This window comes from Mustelus asterias, chromosome 15 (genome assembly GCF_964213995.1).
Source record: "Mustelus asterias chromosome 15, sMusAst1.hap1.1, whole genome shotgun sequence".
Lineage (NCBI taxonomy): Eukaryota > Metazoa > Chordata > Chondrichthyes > Carcharhiniformes > Triakidae > Mustelus > Mustelus asterias.
Window position 1 is genome coordinate 38266583 of NC_135815.1, and position 25643 is coordinate 38292225.

The 25643-nt window shown below is 43.1% G+C and overlaps 1 protein-coding gene across 1 annotated transcript in view; it reads left to right on the plus strand.

The window, feature by feature from the left end:
- The window catches only part of ush2a (Usher syndrome 2A (autosomal recessive, mild)), a 916330-nt gene that overhangs the window by 91311 nt on the left and 799376 nt on the right, over positions 1-25643 (plus strand). Inside the window, exon 4 of the mRNA XM_078230465.1 lies at positions 17239-17374. Within this exon, the coding sequence (XP_078086591.1) occupies positions 17239-17374 (136 nt within the window). The remainder of the gene's footprint in view (positions 1-17238; positions 17375-25643) is intronic.

Consider the following 25643-nt stretch of genomic DNA (forward strand, 5'->3'; position numbering starts at 1 on the left):
CAGCCAGCATAATTAAAAACCCCATGCACCCCGGACATTCTTCCACCTTCTTCCATCGGTAAAAAGATACAAAAGTCTGAGGTCACGTACCAACCGACTCAAGAACAGCTTCTTCCCTGCTGCCATCAGACTTTTGAATGAACCTACCTCACACTAAGTTGATCTTTCTCTACATCCTAGTTGTGACTGTAACACTACATTCTGCACTCTCTCCTTTCCTTCTCTATGACCGGTATGCTTTGTCTGTATAGCATGCAAAAAACAATACTTTTCACTGTATAATAATACATGTGACAATAATAAATCAAATCATGAGATATTGATTTGAAAAACTTCTTGTAGATCAACCCACTTGCTCAAGGGAAATAGGGACCATGTTTGGGGTTGGGGAAGCTCTATGTCAAGTGGCTGCAGAAGCTTTGAGTCAATTTATGAGGAGTATGTTGGAGATGCACTCGAGATGATACTTGGCACACCATAATATTCAAGGCTATGGGCCAAGTGCAGGCAAGTGGGATTAGATGGGCAGGTTAAGGTCTTTCATGCATTGGTGCAAACTCGATGGGCTAAAGGGCCACTTCTGCACTGTAGTATTCTGTGATTCTGAGTGAATGTATCCCACATGGTATGGGTTTTTGACTGCCATTTGAACCTGAAGGTGGGGTTCAACTGACCGCAGGGAAAACACTGCTCTTGAAATCCAAATATATAAATTGCTGAAAATGCAAGTGTCATTGGTTAAAACTGTAAAATGACTAACATACTTTTTCTTATGATTAGGGTAACAGTATATAAAGTTATATTGATAAATAAATATGCAGGAGTTAAAGCACTGCAGTCAGTCATCATCACTCCATTACAAAAATGACATTGAACACTTCCGAGATGTCAGGCTGAATTTTTGTGGAGGAGGTAGGAAGGTTGGGTCAGAAAACTTCCTGACTCAGCAAAACCATCTCCTCCACAAAGGCCATCTCCTGTGAAGTATTTGTCCTGGGAAGGCCAGGGCAGGATAGAGTCGGGCCTGCCGCCTCAGCCCGCAAGCTCAAAGCAGCAGTGGAGGGGGCAGGGCTGGGCCCTCTGTGCAGTCCCTCGGAGGAGTTCCCTCTATGTGTGCTGGGGAGGGTTGATGCCTGTGAGAGGGAGAGTGCCCTCGAGACTGCAGCAGTGGTATTTGGGGGGGGGGGGGGGGGGGGGGGGCGGTGGGGGCACTTGCCCTGATGCCAGCAAGGGAGGGGATGGGGAGAGAGAGTTGCCTCTCTGCCTACAAGGAGGGAGGGGGGGAAGGGAAGGGGCCCAATGTTTGCATTGTGGGTGGGGTGGGGGAAATAAAGCCTCAGCACGTGCTGTGATGGTAGTGGAGGGGGGGGGGTGGTGGGGGGGGGGGGCAGCGATACTTGTGAAGAGGGTTCTAACTTGTCTGTGGTGGGGGTTGGGGACTGTTCACTTCCTGTGCTGACCTGGCCGCCCTTTAAAGATAGTGTGCCGATTTCTGAAAAGCCGCCTTGGAGGCTCTTTCAGGCCCTGCCCCAGCAGCGTGATGGCATAAACTCGCCTACTCATTTTTTTTCTTTCAGAGAGGTTCAAGACCTGGATAAAAACTTGGTTGTGCAGCTTGGAAGGTATATGCTAGTGTTTAGTCAGAACCTGACACTTGGAAAAAATATGGGAAAGTTTCACTCATGGTTGACAGTAGTGGGAACTCCTGCAAGAAATCACATTAAAGATAGTACCATGATCCGACATGGTGATTTGCAGTGATATGAAAGGTGTCAGTTAAATGCATGAACCCAGAACAGCATTCAAAGGCATGGAAAACCAAAGCCAGACTAGAGGGACAAAGTTGGGCCGAAGGGCCTGTTTCCATGCTGTAAACCTCTGACTCTATGACCCCATAAGAAACATAAAAAACAAAGGTGAAGAAGCTTCAACACAGAAAATTGCAAAAATTCTGAGTGACACAGTTTACAGCACAATGTACAACAATGATAAAAAAACAAGCTGTACTTACATTGTAGAATAGGTGGCAGACCCACAGACTCAGTCGTTGAAGAAGCTGGAATATAGCTACAGTAAAAAAAACTGTGAGATAAAAAGGCAGGTAGAGCAGAGGAAAACCTGCAGAAAAAAAGGTTGACAGTTTAATAGAGAAACCTGCAGAGTTTAAGAGAAAGAGAACCCTTTTCAGCAGGGTCCTTGGCTGCTGCTTTATAAGTTTTAAAAAAGGGAATAGCTTCAAACACTCTCATTTTAATACAAGGAAAGCACATTTTGTCCCAAACTAAAGCAAAGGCAGAACCAAATTTCAAGCCCAGTGCGATACAAGGAGCTGGAACATTATGTACCTTCATTAATATATTTGTTGACAAATACAACACTTTCAAAGCTTTTTCAAGGATCTGCACAGAAACAATACCTCAAAGAAAGTCAGAGGGTAGCTAACTTATCCTAGCAACTACAGCCTGTGTTAAAATGGTTCCTACACTCAGTCTTAAAGAAATAATGAAAGTGAAAGCAGTAACTACAAGAAAAAAAAAGATGACTATGGACTGAAAATTAGAAGCGACCCCAGGGAGAGCACAACTCGTAAAAATGGTCCGTAGGCAACAAGAAACATCAGACAGAGGGCAACTCTCAATAATGCACCAATGACAACAAGAGAGGGCCAAAGAGAGAGGGCAACTCCACCAGGGGAAAAAGGAGACCCCAGAGAGAGGGCAACTCTGCCGAGATCAACAACAGACTCCAGAGAGAGGGCAACAAGAGACTCCATAGGGAGGGCAGCTCTGCCAAAGGCAACAAGAGATCCCAGAGCAAAGGCAACAAAAATCTCAGATTGAAGGCAGCAGAGAACTCCAGAAAGCAGACAACTAAAGATCACAGAGGAAGAGCAAAAAGAGAATAAACAGTTGCAAGGACAGTTGATATTACGACACCAATTATATAAATCATCAGAACCCAGAAATTAATTTGGGTTTAGCTATGCTCCAATTGGGTGTAGTTTAGCTACTTACTGCTGGCTTACACAAGGTTGGGGCAAGGAAAATCAATTTCACTTCCCACACATTGAGGAGACTCTCGCCATTTGTTATCCCCCTTTACAATGCAGTGACATTAAGAGGACCAAACACAATGTGAGGTTTGTGATCAGGTCTTTTATTGATAAAAAATTAAGGGAGGTAGCATTATTTGACTTCAACTGTGGTAATACTGTTTTATAGCAATATAGAGGAAAATATAATGTAGGCCATATATTATTGGAGCACTTTTGTTGTGAAAAACTGTTGTACACCAAATTGAATATATTATGGTAATGATCTGTATAGAATGTAATGTAGAAAATTTATTTTTATTGGAATAGAACCAATGGAAATATACTCCTACACTGACCTTAGTTATTTACAAGATATATTTTGCCTGATTAAACCAAGCTACAAATATGTGTGCAATATTTATCTAAAGTCCTCAGTTCATGAAAATTTAAATGCTGTGTCACATTTTTAGGGAAAATAGTTTATCAAGAAATATTGCCTTATTAGAATAGTGATATTTGGCTTTGAAAATACATTTTGAGTTTCTCTTCTTCGGTGGAGACAATTTTCTCCCAGTAAATAAAATGTCACGCTACTTATTATATATTGTTGAATTCCTCATACTCCGAGGATTCCACTGATATAAAACATGTATACGTTAGATTGGTACTGGTATCTTTAGTGAGCTGAGTAGAACAAATGGGTTTCTTCATGGCTGCAATAATGTGATAAAAGGAAATTGGCTGTTCATCAGCTGTTGGCTGTGTTAAGACAGTAGAGATGGTAAACATCTTTTGGTTACTCTGGGATGCCAAATGCAAACTTTATACCAATTGACTTTCATTTTTCATTGTTTCCTCTATAACTGATAACATATTAAATGCATAATAATTTTTTGATAAGGAACCCTATACATAGAGTGTATATTTTATTCAGACCTTATTATATTTCATCAAAAAATGTAATTGCTTCCATTTGCATTTGTCCACGTATTCTCAGCGTTGCTTTCGTAATTTTAAAGCGGTTTGTTTAATTTAAAATGAATATTTAAACACCTCCTTACTATTGGGGAATATGCCAGAATATGTTACTCTGATGATCACCCAACATCTGATAATCTTTAGTATCTAAATAGCTTTCCAGGCAGTGGTTCGGGCCGACCCTCCTCTGACAGCATAATTAACCGTGTGCAAGGCAAAGGTGTAGTGGGATTGTCACTGGACTAGTAATCCAGGGTTATGCTCTGGGGACCTGGGTGCCAATCCCACCATGGCAGATGGTGAAATTTGAATTCAATAAAAAAAATCTGCAATTAAAAGTGTAATGATGATACCATGAAACCAGTGTCGATTGGTGTAAAAATCCATCTGGTTCACTAATGTCCTTTAGGGAAGGAAATCTGCCATCCTTACTCGGTCTGGTCTACATGTGACTCCAGGATCCATAGAAATGGGCACCCCTGAGCACATTTAAAAGTCGCTGCTTCAGTTGAGGTGCCAGTCTCTTCCATTTCCATCATGGCATTTATGTTCTCATCACCCGGAGGAACAGGTATAGGGTCAGCTTCTCGTCGTGGTTCAATGCTGGCAGTAACTATCTCCATAGCTGGTAACGAGGCCTGCACTGGTGTGGGCTCCCTACTCCTGAGATGGTCCAGGTGTTTCCTTACAACTTTGCCCTGTACTTTTACTTTATAAGACATGTGCCTCGTTTTTTCCGTTATGATCCTAGAGACCCAACTGAGGCTGTCTCCAAAGTTCTTCACGTGGACCAGGTCATCTGTCCTTGCAGTAACTTTCCTTCTGGCTCTCTTGTTGGGAATTCACCCACCCTGTCAGGTTTGGGAACAATAGGCTTAATCTTGTCCGAAGCATCCATCCCATTGACAATTCTGCTAGGACAATTCCTGTAGTTGTGTGAGGAGTAGTCCTATTATCGAATAAAAATTGTACCACTTTGGTCTCTATGGATGCTGCGGGTTGCTCCTTCATGCCGAGCTTAAATGTTCAGCCAACCCATTTGATGGCAGGTAATAGGGTACTGTCTTAATGTGTTTGGTTCCATTGGAAAACATGAAGGTCTGAAACTCCGTGATATTAAAGGCTATGCCATTTTCTGAAACCAGGACTTCAGATATCCCATGCGTGCAGAAACTTTGTTGTAGTTTCTCAGTTGTGGCATGGGAGGTTGTGGAGCTCATGTGATGTATCTCTGACTATATGGAATGCACATCCACCATAATCAAAAACATAGAATCCATAAAAAGCCTGGTAAAGTCCACATGCACTCGCACCAGTGCCTAACAGGCCATGCCCATGGATGTAGGGAGGCTAGGGGGAGGGGGGTGTTTTTGATTCTCTTGGCACAAATCATACTCTCTGATCAAGTCCGTAATGTCTGCATCATGACTGGCTACCATACATAGCTCCTGGCTAGCATTTTCATTTTTGAAATCCCAGGGTGGCCATGGTGTAATTCCATAAGGCAAGGGATGACTACGCGGGACCTCCAGAAAATGCTAACATCCTCAACACTGAGCTCGTCTTCCTTCGTCAGATAGGGTTTCATTTCCTCTGAGGGTTGTCCTCTGAATCCGCCATTCAGAATCATATATTCTAAGTTAGATAGGACTGGGTCTTTTTGCCTCCACGTCCTGATTTGTCTCGCAAACACTAGCAGGGTGTCTAATAATTGAGAATCGTCACGACCTCTTCCACAGCTGGCAATGAATTTGTGTTTATGGTGAACAACAGATGACTCAGTGTATCAGCGTTAGCTAGCTGTGTCCGGGACGGTGTTCTAGGAGGTATTCATAAGTCGCCAGTAACGAGGCCCAATGCTGTATCCAAGTGGAGGCTATGAAGGGTATTGCCTTGTCTTTAAAAAGTCCCAATAAAGATTTATGATCAGTTACTACGATGAAGCGTCTACAGCGTTTAACACCGAAGACAACTACCATCCCCTCTGGGGTAAATTCTCCAGGCCCGCTAGCTCCGATCTTGAATTGCAATAGCCTGGATAATCGGGAGTTGGCGGAAAAGCGGGCTTTACGCCAGGTGGCAAACCCACTGTGAGCCTCCCAGGCCACGCTGCCGGCCCTGATCGGGTTTCCACACAGATCAGGTGGGATCCCAGTGCATATTCAAGACCAGACATTTAAATATAACTCTCGGGCTTGCAGTCCGAGTCAAATGGCCCTTGCTATTCATCCACCCCTCCAGCGGGACCTACAGTGGGTGGGCTTTCGTACAGGTCCTCACAAGCGGGGGCCTGGTGTGTTGGACTCCAAGGGTTGAGGAAGCACCATCTCTGACAGAGAGGAGATGTCAGTTTCACCTAGGGGAGATGGGGTTCCAGTCTGCCCAGCTGTGCACACAGCCCCAATGTATTAATTGTAATATATATAAATGATTTGGAGGAAAATGTAACTGGTTTGATTATAAGTTTGCGGACGACACAAAGGGTGGTGGATTTGCAGATAGCAATGAGGACGATCAGAGGATACACCAGGATTTGGTTCGATTGGAGACTTGGGCGGAGAGATAGCAGATGGAGTTTAATCTGGACAAATGTGAGGTAATGCATTTTGGAAGGGCTAATGCAGATAGGAAATATACAGGATAGGAAAAATAGCAGAAACCCTTAAGAGGGATCTGGGTGTACAGGTACACAGGTCACTGAAAGTGGCAACGCAGATGGAGAAGGTAGTCAAGAAGGCTTGCCTTCATTGGTTGGGGCATTGAGTTTAAAAATTGGCAAGTCATGTTGCAGCTTTATAGAACCTTAGTTTGGCCGCACTTGGAATATGGTGTTCAATTCTGGTCGCCACACTACCAAAAGGATGTGGAAGCTTTGGAGAAGGTACTGAAAAGATTTACCAGGATGTTGTCTGGTATAGAGGGCATTAGCTATGAGGAGAGCTGGAGAAACTTGGTTTGTTCTCACTGGAACTATGGAAGTTGAGGTGCGACCTGATAGAAGTCTACAAGATTATGAGAGGCATGGACAGAGTGGATAGTCAGAAGCTTTTTCCCAGGGTGGGAGAGTCAATTACTAGGGCGCATAGGTTTAAGGTGTTGAGGGGCAAGGTTTAAAAGAAATGTAGGAGGCAAGTTTTTTGACACAGAGGGTGGTGGGTGCCTGGAACTTGCTGCCGGGGGAGGCAGTGGAAGCAGATACGATAGTGACTTTTAAGGGGCGTCTTGACAAATACATGAATCGGATGGGAATAGAGTGATATGGTCCCCGGAAGGGTAGGGGGCTTTAGATCAGTCGGGCAGCATAGTCGGTGCAGGCTTGGAGGGCCGAAGGGCCCGTTCCTGTGCTGTGCACACAGCTTTGATTTGAATTTGCTGAGGCTTCCCAGTTCACAGGAAGCATTGAAACCCTTTCCATTTCACTTGAAGCCTTAGATCTGTCACACATTGAAGTGCAATGCCTCATAAAAGATTCAGCTGTCATATCAATGGATTTCTATCATCCTCTAGCCATCTGTGTTTATTTTGATTTCCCTTCACGGTTGACTGCACTTTGTACCCCATTGATGCTGATGGCAATGCTGACAGGGTCTAACCCTGATTGACAACCTGTGATTTAAATTCCTCTTTTGCAAACCACTTCAAAAACTTAACTGGTCCAAAAATCAAAGAACAAACAACAAAGAAAATTACAGCACAGGAACAGGCCCTTCGACCCTCCAAGCCTGCACCGACTATGCTGCCCGTCTGAACTAAACCCCCTACCTGTCTGGGGACCATATTCCTCTATTCACATCCTATTCATGTATTTGCCAAGACACCCCTTAAAAGTCACTATCGTATCCGCTTCCACTACCTCCCCCGGCAGCGAGTTCCAGGCACCCACCACCCTCTGTGTCAAAAAACTTGCCTCGTACATCTCCTTTAAACCTTGCCCCTCCCATCTTAAACCTATGCCCCCTAGTAATTGACTTTTCCACCCTGGCAAAAAGCCTCTGACTGTCTACTCTGTCCATGCCCTCATAATCTTGTAGACTTCTAACTTCTATAAAGCTGCAACATGACATGCTAATTTTTAAACTCAGCGCCCCAGCTGATGAAGGTAAGCATGTCGTATGCCTTCTTGACTACCTTCTCCATCTGCGTTGCCACTTTCAGTGACCTGTGTACTTGTACACCCAGATCCCTCTGCCTATCAATACTCTTAAGGATTCTGCCATTTACTGTATATCTCTCATCTGTATCAGACCTTCCAAAATGCATTATTTCACATTTGTCTGGAATAAACTCCAACTGCCATCTCTCTGCCCAAGTCTCCAACCGATCTATATCCTGCTGTATCCTCTGATGGTCCTCATCGCTATCCACAAATCCACCAACCTTTGTGTCGTCCGCAAACTTACTAATCAAATCAGTTACATTTTCCTCCAAATCATTTATATATATATTATGAACAGCAAAGGTCCCAGCACTGATCCCTGAGGAACGCCACTAGTCACAGCCCTCCATTCAGAAACGCACCCTTCCACTGCTACCCTCTGTATTCTATGACCGAGCCAGTTCTCTATCCATCTTGCCAGCTCTTCTCTGATCCTGTACAACTTCACCTTGTGTACCAGTCTGCCATGAGGAACCTCCTCTTATTAACTCTAAATTACCTGCGTATTCTTAACTTACTAGGTTTTAATAACTTACTAATTCTTCAATTTACTTTCTACTTCCCGTGATACTCTCTCTAGCTTACCACTTATCCTGACTCGCTGCCTCTCTCACCTCACCTCCTCCTGTCCTGACCCTCCTGCTCGTCAACTCCCTGGCTCACCACTTGCCTCTGTGACCCTCCTGCATACTGCATCCCTCCCTGACTGCCACCAGTTCACGACCCTCCCATTCGCTGCTTTGCCCCCTGCTGTGGATTAACCCACAGCACATGGACTGCAGTGTTTCAAGAAGACAGCTCATCACCACCTTCTTAAGGGCAACTAGGGATGGGCAATAAATGCTGGCCTAGCCAATGATGCTCATGTCTCATGGATAAATACCTTCCCAACTCCCTGACCCTCCATGTTGCTTTCCCCTCTGACCCTTTCTTATCCTTAACCCTCCTTCTCCCTGCCCCCTGCCCCACCGCCGACGTGACTACTGGCTGCTTCCCTCCCTGACCCTCCCAACCCTTCAACCCTCCTACTCGCTGTCTCCCTTTCCAACCTTGCCTGCTCGTTGCTTCCTTCCCTGAGTTCCCCCAGTTCGTCACCCTCTCACTCACCAACCATCTCTCTGAAAATCACTGATTCCTTCTTCTGAATCTTTGCTGTGAGCCAAGGCTCAGGAGAAGGCCAGCAAAAGGGGGGATGCAAAAGAGTGACAGGAGCTACGAATGGGAGGGTTGGGGAATGAAGTAATGAGTGGAAAAGGCAGTGAGCGGGAGGGAGGCAGCAATTGAGAGGGTTTGGGATGGAAGTGGCAAACGAGAGAGTTGACGGGTGGGAAGGTCAGGGAGGGAAGCGGTAGCAGGAGAGAAGCTGCAGGTGGGAGGAGTGAGTGGGGGAGAGGCAGCGAGTGAGGGGGGAGAGGCAGCGAGTGAGGGGGAAGAAATGAGCGGGAGGATCAGGGAGGGAAGTGGTGAGCTTGAGAGAAAGGGTGAGTGGAAGATTCAGCAAGCAGACAAGTGCAAGTGGCCCGAATCCTGTGTGATGAATACTTCTGCCTTAAATCCTTAACAATGGGCAGAACAAAACATGTTTAAAAAGTGGCACCTCTGACGCCTGTTAAAATATATATGTCACTCGAAGCTTTGTAGACATATGTTATGGGTCTATGAAGGCAGCCTGAAAAAGAGCTGTCCAAAACAATTGGCAACCTGTCGATAGCAACTACCAATGGAGTTGATTCTGAAACTTCAGAAATCCTAAAAAACACTATTCAATACTATCTTACTTCAGAACACGGTCATTCAGATTATATTTCGCTGTAAGACTCAATTATATGCAGTCGAATTTAAAAGGTTTCAGTATTTTTTTATATAATTTATTAGGAATATTCCACATTATTTATGCAGCCTGTCACAAGATCCAACAATCAGAGTGCTCTGCCTTTTGTTGATGCCCCATTTCAGCCCATATAAAAGCAAGGCTTTCTGTTCAAATGGACTAGTACACAAGCAGTGGCTTGGAAAATATTTACAATATATTTACAATTATGTTAACAAGGTAGGCTTGTGCTTCTTCTATTGATTGTGAAAAGCACATCTTTCATTTGAACCCAAATTAGAACTGCCTTCATATTTTTCTGTTTTGCTTGTCATTCATTGGGCTTTCATCCATAAAGATGCAATTTTGTGGCCCTGCTTGATTTGATTAGAGTGGATATCAAGGAAAACTAAATCTCGTCTCCTCTGCCATCCTTTCAGTTGTGCATGTGTGCCAGACAACAATTACTTGAGAAGTTAATCAGTACTAGATTTGAAGAAAGGAAGCAGTTTTTGTATGCAGCCTGCAGCACATAAAACACTTCTTAAACCCTCCAATAGAGTAAAAGTCTACATGTCTACCATGTCTATTCAAAGAAATGAATAGAGGCTAAATGGGATGATGTGCTTCAGAATTCATTTGCATTTATTTGCTCATCTATATTTCTGCTCCTTGACAGAGCAAAAAAAAATCCAGCCTGCTTTTGCTAATATGTTGCTGTGAATGTGCTCTACAAATTGAAGGAGGGGGAAGGTGATATCTTGCTTTAAAAGAAGCTTAACAACTGACTATCCGGACGTATTATTATATTTTCAGTACAAAAATTATTGTATTTCATAAGTGACTTTTTTAAAATAAATCCAAACAATCCTTACAAATCTATGTATTTTAATGAGAAAAGTTTTTTTTGATTTATTTTTAAATTCTGTTTTGAGATTTGGACATAGCTGGCAAGGCCAGCAATTACTGCCTTGAGCAGATGGTGGTGGACTTGCATATTGAACACTGTGACTCATGTGATGAAGGCACTCCCATAATGATGCTCAGAATGCATTTCCAGCATTTTAAACCACTGATGATGAAGGAATAGTGATGCGCGTCCAAATTGGGATGGTGTCATGACTTGGCAGGTGGCTGGAGGTGATGGAATTCTTGTACACCCTTCTATCCGGTGAAGGTCACACATTTGGTAGGTGCTACCAAAGAAACCTTGGTGACTTCTTGCAAAGCATCCTGCAGACGGTAACCACAAAATGCCAGTGGTGGAAGAAGTGGGTTTTGAAAATGGTGGAGAGAATTCTGATAAGGCAGAATTGTTTCTTTCTGGATGGGTTTGAGATTCTTGAATGTTGCAATAGCATGCAAGACAATATTCTATTACATTCCTGTTTTGTGCCTTGCAAGCCTTTTGGGGGGTTAGAACTGTGGAGTAATGGGTTAACTCTTAATAAGAGCTTACTGAGCATGTGCAAAAGAAGCTATGTCACAGTAAAGTCACTCACTGAGGATGTCTGAGTCACATCTTAGGGGACAGCTCTAGCCACATGTTAAACCTATTTATAATTTGTAAGTAGTTAGCATGTAAATAAATGTATTCCGACAAAGACAATTGCCTCCATTGAGATCTCTTCCAGAATAAGAAGCTGAAGAATCCTGATACAAACCCATGATAATAGGTGGTGATTGCACCAACAGCAGAATGGTAGAATGGTGGGAAAAGCCTCAAGTGAAGCCCAGCAACAGTGCAGCTCAGCAAGTGAAGGATTTTGAGACCAACCCAGTATCAGAAACCAGTGAATAAAGCCCGGTGACACGGCAGGACAAGCAGCACAGGAAAAGACAACCACGGACCTGGATAAGCAATTGCTAGTACGTTGCCCCGATCAGTTTCTATTCAAAATATTGAGAGCCCTAGACAGGTTGAACAATGGCAAAATTAGCGAAAATGTTTTACCTGATATAACAGCGCCTCAGGCCTCACAACCAAACAGGACAAAGACCAAGTTACCACTTTGTTTTACACTGTTGGGAGCATAGCAGATGATGTGTTTGCCAAGACAGGGAATGAACAAGGAGATCGCCTCCTACCAGAGAGGTCATCAGAGCCTTTCGCTCATACTTCATTCTTCGTAAAAATTGTGTTATTGAGAGGGCAATGTTTATTTTGTGCTGCTAAACACAGGGTGAATGGTTTGACCCATTCTTTAGTGACTTGCACAACCTAGCCACAAATAGTGGATATGGAACACTAAAAGGTGACATGATCAGGGATTGAAAAATTGTTGGCATTTTGGATAAGAATCTCTCTGACTCCTTCCACTCTCAGGAAAATTTGAATTTAAGCAAAGCTGTACAACTATCCACACAGGCCAAAGGGTGGAGGCAGAATAAGGCTTTTTTTTGAGATGTGAAGGAAATTTCCCAAAAACATCCTGATTAGGTCATTCAATTTATGGGTTGTGAAACCAAATGTATAGCAAGGCAGCAACCAAAACCAAAAGCAAAAATTCCAAACACAATTTTCCAATGGCTTTACTGTGACAGGAAGAAGATCCATAGGTGGTAAAATTGCCCCACCCAGATTATGTACTGCCGTGTGTGTCACTAGATAGTCCATTTTAAAATGGTCTGTTAACTCAGGAAATCTCTGTTTACAAGACAGAAGGAGAACACCAAAATACTATTTCCTCTTTAGAAATCCATGCTGGCTCTTCCTAATCAAAGCACATTTTTCCATGTGACTAGTTAATCTATTCCAAATAATTGTTTTTAGAAGTTTGCCCACCACAGAGGTTAAATCTTCTGGTCTCTAATTGCTGGGGCTATCCTTACAAGGGCGGCATGGTGGCACAGTGGTAAGCACTGCTGCCTCACAGCTCCAGGGACCCGGGTTCAATTCCTGGCTTGGTTCATTGTCTGTGTAGAGTTAACACGTTCTCTCCGTGTCTGCATGGGTTCCCTCCGGGTGCTCTGGTTTCCTCCCACAGTCCAAAGACGTGTGGGTTAGGTGCATTGGCTATGCTAAATTGCCTCTTAGTGTCCCGGGATGTGGGGATTAGAGGGATTAGCGGGATAAATATGCGGGATGACAGGGATAGGGCGTGCGTGGGATTGCTGTCAGTGCAGACTTGATGGGCCGAATGGCCTCCTTCTGCACTGTACCGTTTCTATGATTTCTAATCTGTTTTGAACAAGAGCATAATATTTGCAAATCCCTAGCTCTTTGTCACCCCCCCTGAGTCTAGGGATGACTGGATGTTTATGTTCTACATCCATACACATGGAACAGCCATGGGGACCAAATTTGCACCTCAATATGCCAACAGCTTCATGCACAGGTTCGAACAAGACCTTTTCACCGCACAGGACCGATGCTATACACTAGATACATCGATGACATTTTCTTCCTTTGGACTCATGGTGAACAATCACTGAAATAAACTATATGATGACATCAACAAGTTCCATCCCACCATCAGACTCACCATGGACTACTCTCCAGAATCAGTTGCATTCTTGGACACACGCATCTCCATCAAGGACGGTCACCTCAGCACTTCACTGACCACAAGTCCACGGATAACCTCACGATGCTCCACTTATCCAGCTTTCACCCTAAACACGTTAAAGAAGCCATCCCCTACGGACAAGCCCTCCGTATACACAGGATCTGCTCAGATGAGGAGGATCGCAATGGACACCTCCCGACGCTGAAAGATGCCCTCATAAGAACAGGATATGGCGCTCGACAGTTCCGATGCGCCACAGCAAAAAACCGCACCAACCTCCTCAGAAGACAAACACGGGACATGGTGGACAGAGTACCCTTTGTCGTCCAGTACTTACCCGGAGCAGAGAAGCTATGACATCTTCTCCGGAGCCTTCAACATGTCATCAATGAAGACGAACATCTTGCCAAGGCCATCCCCACACCCCTACTTCTTGCCTCCAAACAACTGCACAACCTCAAACAGACCATTGTCCGCAGCAAACTACCCAGCCTTCAGGAGAACAGTGACCACAACACCACACAACCCTGCCACAGCGACCTCTGCAAGACGTGTGGGATCATCGGCATGGATGCCATCATCTCACATGAGAACACCATCCACCAGGCACACAGTACATACATTTGCAACTCGGCCAACGTTGTCTACCTGATACGCTGCAGGAAAGGATGTCCTGAGGCATGGTACATTGGGGAGACCATGCAGACGCTACGACAACGGATGGATGAACACCGCTCGACAGTCACCAGGCAAGAGTGTTCTCTTCCTGTTGGGGAACACTTCAGCGGTTATGGGCATTTGACCTCTGATCTTCGGGAAGCGTTCTCCAAGGCGGCCTTCACAACACACGACAGCGCAGAGTCGCTGAGCAGAGACTGATAGCCACATGAGGACGGCCTCAACCGGGATCTTGGGTTCATGTCACACTATCTGTAACCCCCACGACTTGCCTGGGCTTACAACATCTCGCTAACTGTCCTGGCTGGAGACAATACACATCTCTTTAACCTGTGCTTAACCCTCTCCCCACTCACATTGTCTGTCCCTTTAAGACTTGATTATCTGTAAAGACTGGCATTCCAACCATTATTTTGTAAATTGAGTTTGTGTCTTTATATGCCCTGTTTGTGAACAGAACTCCCACTCACCTGATGAAGGGGCAGCGCTCTGAAAGCTTGTGGCTTGTGCTACCAAATAAACCTGTTGGACTTTAACCTGGTGTTGTGAGACTTCTTATTGTGCTTACCCCAGTCCAACGCCGGCATCTCCACATCATGGATGTTTATGGCCAGCACCCTGCAATTTCACTCACTTCCTTCAATACCCTTGGATGCATTTCATCCGGTCCCTGAACCTTGTCAAATTTAAGTACTGACAGTTTATTCGACACTCCCTCCTTATCAATTTTGAACCCTTCTAAGGACAAAGTTTCCTCATATGTTGCCATGGACTGGCTCGCATCTACTTCCCTGGTAAAGATGGATGCAAAGTATTCATTTAGTACCTTAGCCATGCCCTCTACTTCCCTGTGTAAATTCCCTACAAGTCCATAATCAGCCCGACTCCACTCAAATTGGCAAATGGAATTCCATTGATTGAAAGGGAAGAACATCCATGAGCTTACAGGCTGACACTGCTCTGAAAAATCAGCCTGAGTACAAACCTCTATGTAGGGCTGAAGTGGGAAAGCGGTGATGAGCTTCCACATTTTGTTGCACACTTCTCTGAAGTGCTGTTGGTACCAGCTTCAGTCTTAAAAGCAATTTGATTCGGTAATCAGCTGTCTATTTCTTGTCAAACTGAGGCAGAACGATTGTCAATGGAGATTTGGAATGGAAGGGAATGATGGCTAGCTGGAACCAGAATGCAGCCAGTGATGTGGAGAGAGTTGAGTGCAACCACAACATATTATTCAGCAGGGGTTGGGAGCCATGTTATTGTCACAATGCTGGGAGGTGTTCTCGGTCAGATGGATGGCGGATGGCCAATGCACCTAACCAGCACTTCTTTTGGACTGTGGGAGGAAACCAGCGCACCCAGAGAAAACCACGAGAATTACTGGCTTTGAGACCAGCGCGGCTGGAGAATTCCGCCCAGTATTTCTGATTTACCTTCATTTATGAGTATGTCTATCCAGTTTTGTTTTTATTAAGTACCTGTATTGATGAAATCCAGAAGAAATGTTTTAACTTGAGTAAAAACATTGATTAGTTGTAACATCACTGCCACCATTTATAGATGACACAGGAAGCAACTCAAAGCCCTGTCAAATTACACATTCATATGTATTGTAAAAAATTAGTGGAAGCTGTTGCAACCTTTCGATACCAAACAGATAGAATATTAAATACATTTTAAAAATACATGGGAAGAAAAGAATGCCTAAATTCAGCCAAATATTTAACTATGACTCCATGTATTACACTAGTGTACACTCCACACAGGCAGTCACCAGGCCGGGAATTGAACCCAGGTCCCTGGCATTGTGAGGCAGCAGTGCTAAATACTGTGCTGCAGATTTACCTTCCAGCTGAAATATTCTTCCACGTTTATACATCTTCCGATTATACACATTTAGAGTTGTAAACGTACCCGAACAGAATTGCCTGTTTGGGTACACTGAGGGAAAATTTAGCATGGCCAATGCACCGAACCAGCATGTCTTTCGGACTGTGGGAGGAAACTGGAGCACCCGGAGGAAACCCATGCAGTCACGGGGAGAACGTGTAGACTCCGCACAGTCAGTGACCCAAGCTGGGAATTGAACCTGGGTCCCTGGCACTGTGAGGCAGCAATGCTAACCATTGTGCCACCATGCTGCCCAATTACCACATTGCCGTTCAACTTTGGAATTCTATGATCATTTACTCTTTTATAAATGTATATTTCTGCTGTTTTCCTTCAAAATGGTATCAACCTATCAATGCTATGTCATATTTCATAAGTATTTATCATATTGCCTGAAAAACGTCCTGGATGTAAATATAAACATTTTCAGAATCTTCCTTAACACTCAGTAACAGCTAATATTGCTGCCGTACTTTGTCACTAAACATATTACTACAAATCAGAATTTATGGGCAGATAATAATTACCTCCATTTTATTGTGATTCTTTAACCACTTATTAAATCAGCTACTTAGAAGTGGAGTGCTATCATATTAAGACCACAAAAATAAGGAATTGCTTTCAAACCAAGATCACAAGCAAATATAATTATTCGCTAATACATGGAATCACAGTTAAATATTTGGCTGAATTTAGGCATTCTTTTCTTCCCATGTATTTTTAAAATATACTTAAAATTCTATTTGTTTGGTATCGAAAAGATATTGGGTTGCAACAGCTTCCACTAATTTATTACAATACATATGAATGTGTAATTTGACAGGGCTTTGAGTTGCTTCCTGTGTCATCTATAAATGGTGGCAGTGATGTTACAACTAATCAATGTTTTTACTCAAGTTAAAACATTTCTTCTGGATTTCATTGATACAGGTACTTAATAAAAACAAAACCGGATAGACATACTCATAAATTGAAGTAAATCAGAAATACTGGGCAGAATTCTGCAGCCGCACTGGTCAAAAAGGCAGAAATTCCCACCCGACTGTCAATGGTGTTTCACATTGTCCGCAACCCACCCGCTAAAATTCCAGTGGCAGGTGGGATGGGAGAATTCCAGCCGCTATTTATTTTATATATGGGTGGAAGATTGATCAACCATTTGTATTGATTTGCTTTATTTCAGATACACAACACGCGAGTCAGTTTCTTTATAAATGGCTTAGAGGAAGACAACACTGCTTTCGACGCTCAACTTCTCACTGAACAAATTTCAGATGCAACCGCCAATGCTGTTATATGGATTGGACAAAGCCTGAATGGTGAGACTGCAATGAGCGTTAAAATCTGAAAGTTAACCGTACATTTCCATTTGTCATCGGCCGGGATTCTCCGACCTCATTCCACCACCACTGCCGGTGAGAACGGAGAATTTGGTGCTCAGCCAGAACTCCATTCGCTGCAGCTGGATTGGAGTATCCGAGCCGTTATAGCTGCTGAAGCTGTTAACATTTATCAGTGGCAGATTGACAAGCACATGTGGTCTGAGCCATGCTCCATGTAACAATGTCACAGTTTCTTAATGGTAGTCAAAAAGAAGCTTAGCAGTTACTATAAAAACAACTCTATTCAATCTGTTTCCAGGCTCCTGTTGTTCAAAATGCTTTTAAGTGAGAGTGCTCTGCACTATCAATACACTTCAATGCCTAATAGAAGTTGTGAAAGAGTTCTGGTTGAATTGGGTCTTTGAAACATCCAACACTTATAATAGTTCTAACCACAGTAGGTGAACATAAGCACATTGATTTGCCTTTTAATCGTGATAACTGGTTTTGAATTGATTGTGGAGCACAGTTAGTATTTAAGAAGAGCTATTTTCAAATTAACGAACCTGACCAGAGTTAATGATCATTTTGCGATAAAACTGTTACATGGAAATTCACACTTTAACTGGTGACTTTAATGCAATGATAATCCACGATACTCACAATTGACAGACACTAAAAATACTGCTAGCCAGACTGGACCAATGCTCATGGTGTGAATACTGCAGGTACATTGAAGATAGATGGTTGTGTGAATTCCATTTTATAATTATTAATGTACTCTCATCTTCCTTGTTACTTGCATGGCCCATTTGGTGTTATTTCACTTTGTTTAAAAGCGACAGGATCAACTCGAATGGTAAGTTTGGTACTGTCTGGTTTGGGAAGCATAGATTCCAGAAGGTCTTCTGGAAAGTTAGGGACATCCCTCCATATTATACTGTTTAAATGTCATTACTTTACATAGCTAAGCTAACATATGCCAGTTTAATATCTTTATATATATATATATATATATTTGCTTTCCCACAAGCTCAGTTGTACAACATCCTGCCTTGGATATCTGACCATTTATATTTCATGGGTTTGGACAGTCAGAGACCAGCACTTAAGTTGAACCCTGTGATCTTCACGTATTGCTGTGATAACCCCTATGAGGTCCATAGGGAATTGCTGATTGATCTCCCTGTGGCGCTCGTTGACTACGAGTTCCCCTGGTAAGAGGCAGTGGCCTGCCCAGCTGGAACTCATTATCCGAGCCTTTTATAAGGCAGTCTCAGGACTGGGCCTGCTGAACTGTGGTCCCAGGCAGGAACTGCGTTTGTTCACCCTGGTAGTGGTTTTACTTTGCATTCTGTAATAAACTATGTTCTTTTCCAGTTGGGCTTCCTGAGTCATTACAACTGCTCTACCTATTTTTGCATTTGCCTCAAGCAGACATTAAGCTGCTTGAACATGCTAATCTTTACACTAATGCCTCTTTTAGGACCATACTCCCAAAGCCAACAGCAACTGACTGAACATGTACTGTGATTGCTCCGTTCAGTGTACATTAGCCTAGTAAGCAGCCCTGAAAAGAGACTGCTAGTTGCAATTAAAAGATAGGTAACTTATTATTATATGGAGCTCCTCCTGTTGCTAGCCTGGGCTTATCTACCACCCCCACCACCCCAAGAATCTGTCCATGTGCTGCTTTGGATTTGAGCCAGATATTTTTGCTGAGGTCACAAAAATTGAGCCACATTGGGAATGATTATTTAGTGGTGTATGTTGATGAGGTCGGTGACCAAATTTTCAACAGGCTTCAGGCCGATGTCCTTGGGTAAGATTTCTAAGCATTTGCACTGCTTCCTGGCATTAACTAAACTTCTTGGCCAGAGAGAGAGATTGAGGTCAGAGGGAGAATGGAGAGAAGTGAGGAGAAAGTAAGGAGATTCGAGTTCGGATATTAAATCAGAGTGGGAGATGTGTATCAAACTGCCCTAACCTTGGCAGTGTGAGGCCCAGGAGATTTTAACTTCCTGGTTTCATCAGCACAGCTTCAGTCATGTTACTGCTTGAAACTAATTGCAAGTGACAATTAGCTGATGTGCAGAAACTCAATGTTGGATGGCAGGAGGTTGCCATTAGGGACCGAAAGAATGCTCCCTGGCACTCATGTTATTTGGAGCAAGTAAACATTGAGGCCAGAGAAGCCATGATTTTCATAGTGGTACCCGCAGAAGCACTCCTGCTATTACTGGCCCCCTGAGAAAAGTTAGAAAAAGCAAAAGTAAAAGGATTTACCTTTTTGAGAGTCTTCTCTTCCAGTTTGGTGGATCTGATGAGAAAGCTATAATTGCTTCCCCACTCAGATCCAGAGTTAAAATAACAGTAAAATAATTCCTGCTCTGACCAAGACTACAAGAAGCTACAAAAGGGTTGTGAATGAACCAGTCCATCCGCAAACCATCCTCCCATCCATTGACTCCATCTACACTTCGCTCTACCTCGGGAAAGCAGCCAGCACAATCAGGGACCCCACATACTCTGGACATACTCTTTTCCACCATCTCTCGTCGGTAGAAAGATACAAAAGTCTGAAAACATGTATCAACAGACTCAACAACAGCTCCTTCCCTGGTGCCATCAGACTTTTGAACAGTCCTATCATGTATTAAGCTGATCTTTCTCTTCACCTTACCTGTAGCTGTAACACTATATTTTGCATCCTTTCCTTTTTCTTTTCCTCTATGTACTTCCTGAGCAGTATGTTTTTGCCTGCATAGCACACAACAAACAATACTTTTCACTGTATCCCAGTACATGTGACAATAAATCAAATCAAATCAAATTATAGTCTGGCTTTGACGATGATATCGGACAGATCCTATCTGTGTATTTAAAAATGGACCCCACTAGTTTTAGCCAGATGATAGGTGTATTAAGTCCTCGGAGGCAGAATTCCGTTCACCAAAATCCCTTTATTTACAAGTCTGACAACAACATACAGAGTGCTTTTCGTTTGCAGCCCCAGGAGCCCCAGAGGAACTGACACTCCTGGTTATGTACAAAGCAAGAGGCTCCCTGATTGACCAATCAATTTGGCCCTTAATCCGGGAGTTCATATTCTAACAGGCCAACCTCAATTGCCTGATTAAAATCATTACAATGGGGGGGTCCCAAAAATAAATGAGTTTCAGAACATTCCCTCCTGTATCCACAGAGATACCCTTCAATGGAACAACATTAATTTAAATGATCCTAAATGTAATAGCACCACAATTGATCATTTATAATCGCTTGGATACGTCCAGAGTATTCTGGGTTGCGGAGGCTGGATAACTACTGTCACATTTAATGCTTCAAGGCTCTTTGAGCAGGGGATAGGGGAATGGGAAGAATGGGTTTGCAACATTGGCCATGGTGCTGAACCCAATAGCTCTCATCAGAACCCCCAAGCTGCCCGTATTTATTAACTATCTGAACTCCAGTGATAATTTGTGTTCTAATTATTTTTCAAACTTTTCAATATTATTGACTGAGATTTCCAAAGCTTTTGGGAACTGGGGTGTGCACACACACACAGGCAAGCACAAGTGAAATATCTCTGAACTCGAGAGACCTGGCAAGTAACTTTAACTGCATCAAGCTGGTGATAATTATTAAGAGACCAGAATTAATGACTATTAGTTTGTGCTGTAAGTTTGATGTCTCCTAGCTTGAAAGAGTACTCACACACCGTGACATGCCAGTGCATAAACCATAAAAAATTTAAGTTGCAAACATTAATTATCGATATTCAAAATTACAATATTAACAAATACCTGATCTCACATTATCCTTAGCCTCATTTAGACCAATTTAGGCTCTGCCAGTCTCACATATTAGCACTACTGCTGTACATAATGTAAACGTATAATTTAATTTTGGTCAAATTAACTTGTTCTCTGCTGATCTTTGATAGATTATTTTGAACAAAATTAATCATTTAGGCGCAGTCTGATATTTCATGGTGCTTTATAATAGCTCGAATTCCTACCAGGATTAACAATGAGCTTTGTGCCAGCTCCAAACACCATTTTACTATACTCTAAGAATTCACACAGTAATGTATCTCTAGACAAGAACCCTGAATAGTGCTGATTCCAACATACCATTATTATTGGTATTCCTTTATTGAAATAACTAAGCAATCTAATTGTTCTATTTTCTAGATTATTCATGATAATACTTTAATTTTTTTCAATCAGATTTGTGACATTCTTTCAAAATGCAACACTTACTGGGTTTCTTGATTAGTCCAGTCCCACTTCCAAAAATAAGATGGTAGCTCCCATCCCTCTTACATTCCTACACAGCTTAATGAAAACCTTCTGAGTTAATTATTGTTGTTCGTCTATCTTACCAATGTAATTTAAATGAACAGGCACCCAATTTTACCTCAGAAATACGTTTACATGCATTTCTTCCTATTGATCTGTCTTCATGTCTATCAGTCCATTTATCCTAAATATGTGTTTATTCCATTATTTCTATCCTTCTATCTTCCCGACTGTGGCAAGAACAGCCGAGTGCTCCTGGCATTACATAGCCAGTCACATCCACACACACACACTCACACATTCGTTCACTCTCACTCACTCTTACTCTCAGTCTCACACTTTTTCGCTCTCACACACACTCTCTCACGCTCTCTCACACCCTCACACACACTTTCACTCACACATTCTCACTCACACACTCTCACTCACACACTCTCACTCATACATTCTCTCACACTCTCACTCACACACTCTCTCACACATACACTCATATGCAGACACACATTCATATTCACATTCTCACATATCCATTCACCCACACACGCCTGCATAATTGATTAAATGTTTTTGTTTGGACAAAATAGATGATTGCAGTCGGCTTTTATAGCTAGCATTCTAAATAGTTTATCTAATATGTTCTGCAGTCACCAGATTGTTCTCCCAAATCTTTCAAGATGGCTTTTAATTATATTGATTAAAAAATCTACACTACCTTAAAACAATGTTGTTTTTCCACACATTCTTAGTAATTCTTCTAAACTCAACTTTATTGCTCAAATTTTTCCATGCCCTCACCCTGTCCCTAACTACATTCTAGACCCACACTACTCCAAGAGCTCCAGTGCAGCCTTCCTAAACGTGCCAGCCATCCTAGATTTCCATCACACTATCTGGCATTTTCCCAAAGGCAAATGATTCCTGGTAATTGTTCAATCTCAATAATAATTTTAGGTTAATAAGGTGCATAATTTCAGACATTTCAGGGCATTATTCAGAACCATCTCACCTAACACATGACTTATCATATTTATCTTCAGTCAGAATTAGCACAAACGTTTCAATATTAAGGATTACTTGAAGGAATTATTTACTGCATTGTACCAGTACTGGGAACATACATAGAAGTAAATAGTCTTCAGTTATCAATGAATATTTATTTGATACAGGTATGTTTTTACAAGTGAAGAAGCACTGATCAATTTGTGTATATTCTTGGCTTTGGCCTTCGGGTCCTAGTGACTGAGGTGCCCAGAGGTGGGTGGGAGGCCAAAAATGAAGCTAAACACAGAGCCCCACTAACTACAAATTTGCCACTGGTCTAGTGAGTGTGAGCTATGTAAACCTGCCCAACTGTTAGCTGCACCCAGATGGCCCATCATGGGTTTTCCCTAATGGGAGAATTGTCATCGTTTCTGCCTATTCACAGTCCACTGTCCTGAAGCATTGAAATCATGGAGTGGATTCTCAACACACAGCCATAGATTTTGTGTCATTTTGCCACCAGGACATGGTACAGGTATTCTGAAGTGATGTAGTTGGTTGCCAAGATTCAGTGGATGCATAATAAACAGTGCTATGGTCATTATCCCATCCACTTGCCCTCTTGGCACCCATTTGGCAGGATGTACTTGCACTGTTGACCCTTGACCATGTCCCTCACATCTCCATACTGTCATGACATAACATTGTGATTGAGAGGGAGGAATGGAGGAGGGCTGTCAGTCATCCTGGAGCAAGGAATGCCACCTTGGAGTGACAGTCACAATATACATGGCACCAGGCACTTATGCAGAGCCATTCTCTCCAGCACACCATTAACAGCATTCATTGATGATATGATAAAAAATGGTTATTGCATGTAAGCACATAAAATTTAATGAGAACACTAATCTGAATGGCTCATGACTCCAATCACTTTACATTTTTATTGATAGAATGTCATATAGAGGAGACACAGGAGAAGGGTTGGGTTCAGCTGCCCCACACTTTTCTGATCAGGACGTTCAAGTGTTAGCGGAAGAGGTCCAGAAAATGAAATCTATCCTGTAGCCTGCTGGCCATCAAAATCCTCCTGCAATAACCAACAAGTCCTGGATACAAATTGAGGCTGTGGTAAGCACAGCAGGAGAGCATGTGTATTCCTGGATTCAGTGCTGTAAAAGGTTCAGTAATATGCTGCATTCCAGCAAGGTGAGCTTGGCTCATCCACACAGAGGTCCAAGAGAAGGACATGCAGCTAAGGTGCCAGACCTGATATGTACCTCTGCTTCAGCAGTGAATCTTGTGTGTGTAAACACTTCATATAAGTTCATACAGAACAGATGTGAATGAGTATTGTGATGCATAGGTACAGTGAAGAGAAATGTCCCTAAATGCACAATATATCAAGCTAATGTAAATTTATGTTGTCATTTGGGTTTAAAAGGGCAAAGAACACTAAGGAAATGCTCCAGACTGGGGATAGGTGAGCCTTGCTGAGACCCATTCAGACGGTTGAACAACTGGCCATGGAAATTGCCAGGGTTCCTGAACAGGGGTCTGTTGGTGATGCTGAATCATGTAACAAAAGTGATGTTGAAAGTACCTTGGCATGACAATGGTGGAGGTCATGCTGTCACTTCACTGAGCACAGGATACATTAGCATGAGAGGGAGTGCAAAGATGGGGCTGGTAGAACTTGATTAAATACAATGGTGTGCATCAGAGTGTGCTTTCCCAATGAGAAAGGCTATACTCAAATAACTCTTTTCATGTCTCACGCAGATCCCAGTTTTGATTGCTCACCTCCTCCTCCCCAGGCCAGATTAACCCCCTAGCAGGAGCAGGAAGAAATGTCTGAGGGCACTCGCATCCTATTAGCCCACTTTCCACCAACTCTGGAAATAGCACATTGGAGGGATTTGGCATGCATGTAGAGTTGATGGCATAGGATGAGGAGCAGAGCACCAGAATGCAGGAGGGGGTGTCAGAGTCGGAGATATCTGTGTCCGTTCTCCTTTGGAGGAGGGAGGAGAGTCACAATGATGCTGCAGTGAGCAGGAACATGGAGTCTCTGGATTCGCCTTTGGGGCATAGTATTTACCCAATCAGTGAAAATCTGCAGAGCTCTCTGAGGCAGTGGGAGCTCTTGGGCTACAAATGGAGGAGTCCATCATGATCTCCAGGTTGTCTCTAACCCTAACCACATGAACCCTGACTTTGAGAAATTGGCTACTCTCATGGAAAGAAATATGCAGCAGTACTTTGTGTGGATGCAAAAGCATCATCTTGTCAAGAAGAGGATGCAAGCATCCCTTGGTATCCTCTATCTTCTGACCATCCTCTGTCCTCTGAATGTTCAGGTTGATTGGCTTCTATGGTCTCTTACGTGCAAGAATGCCATGCCCATCTTCTATCTTCCTAACCACGGAGAACAATGTGCCCTTCTCAAGCACAAACCCTTCCTGGCACTTTGGTGCATGAATCAGTAGGGACAAAAACAATTGTCCTGCAAGTCCACCAGCCCAATCCAAACCCTCGACCACCACCACCTAGAAAGACAAGGGAAGCAGATACATGGAGCACCACCACCTGCAAGTTCCCACCCAAGCCACACACCATCTTGACTTGGAAATATATTACCATTTCTTCATTGTTGCTGGGACAAAATCCTGGAACTCACTCCCAGCAGCACTGTGGGTGTACTTACATCACATGAACTGCAACAGTTCAAGAAGACAGTTCACCTCCACCTTCTCAATGGCAATTAGGGATGGGCAAAAAAATAATGGCCTCATCAGCGACGCCCGCATCCCATGAAAGAACTAAAAGAAAACTCTTACTCCCTTGGTTTGAGGCAAGACTGTTGGTACCAACTTTGTGCCAATTCTGGGGCTGTGAAGATAAATTTAAATCTAATGCCACATGGGTACTTGCAACCCTTTCAAAGGGGTACTCTAGCTAGCCAAAGAAATGTACAAAGT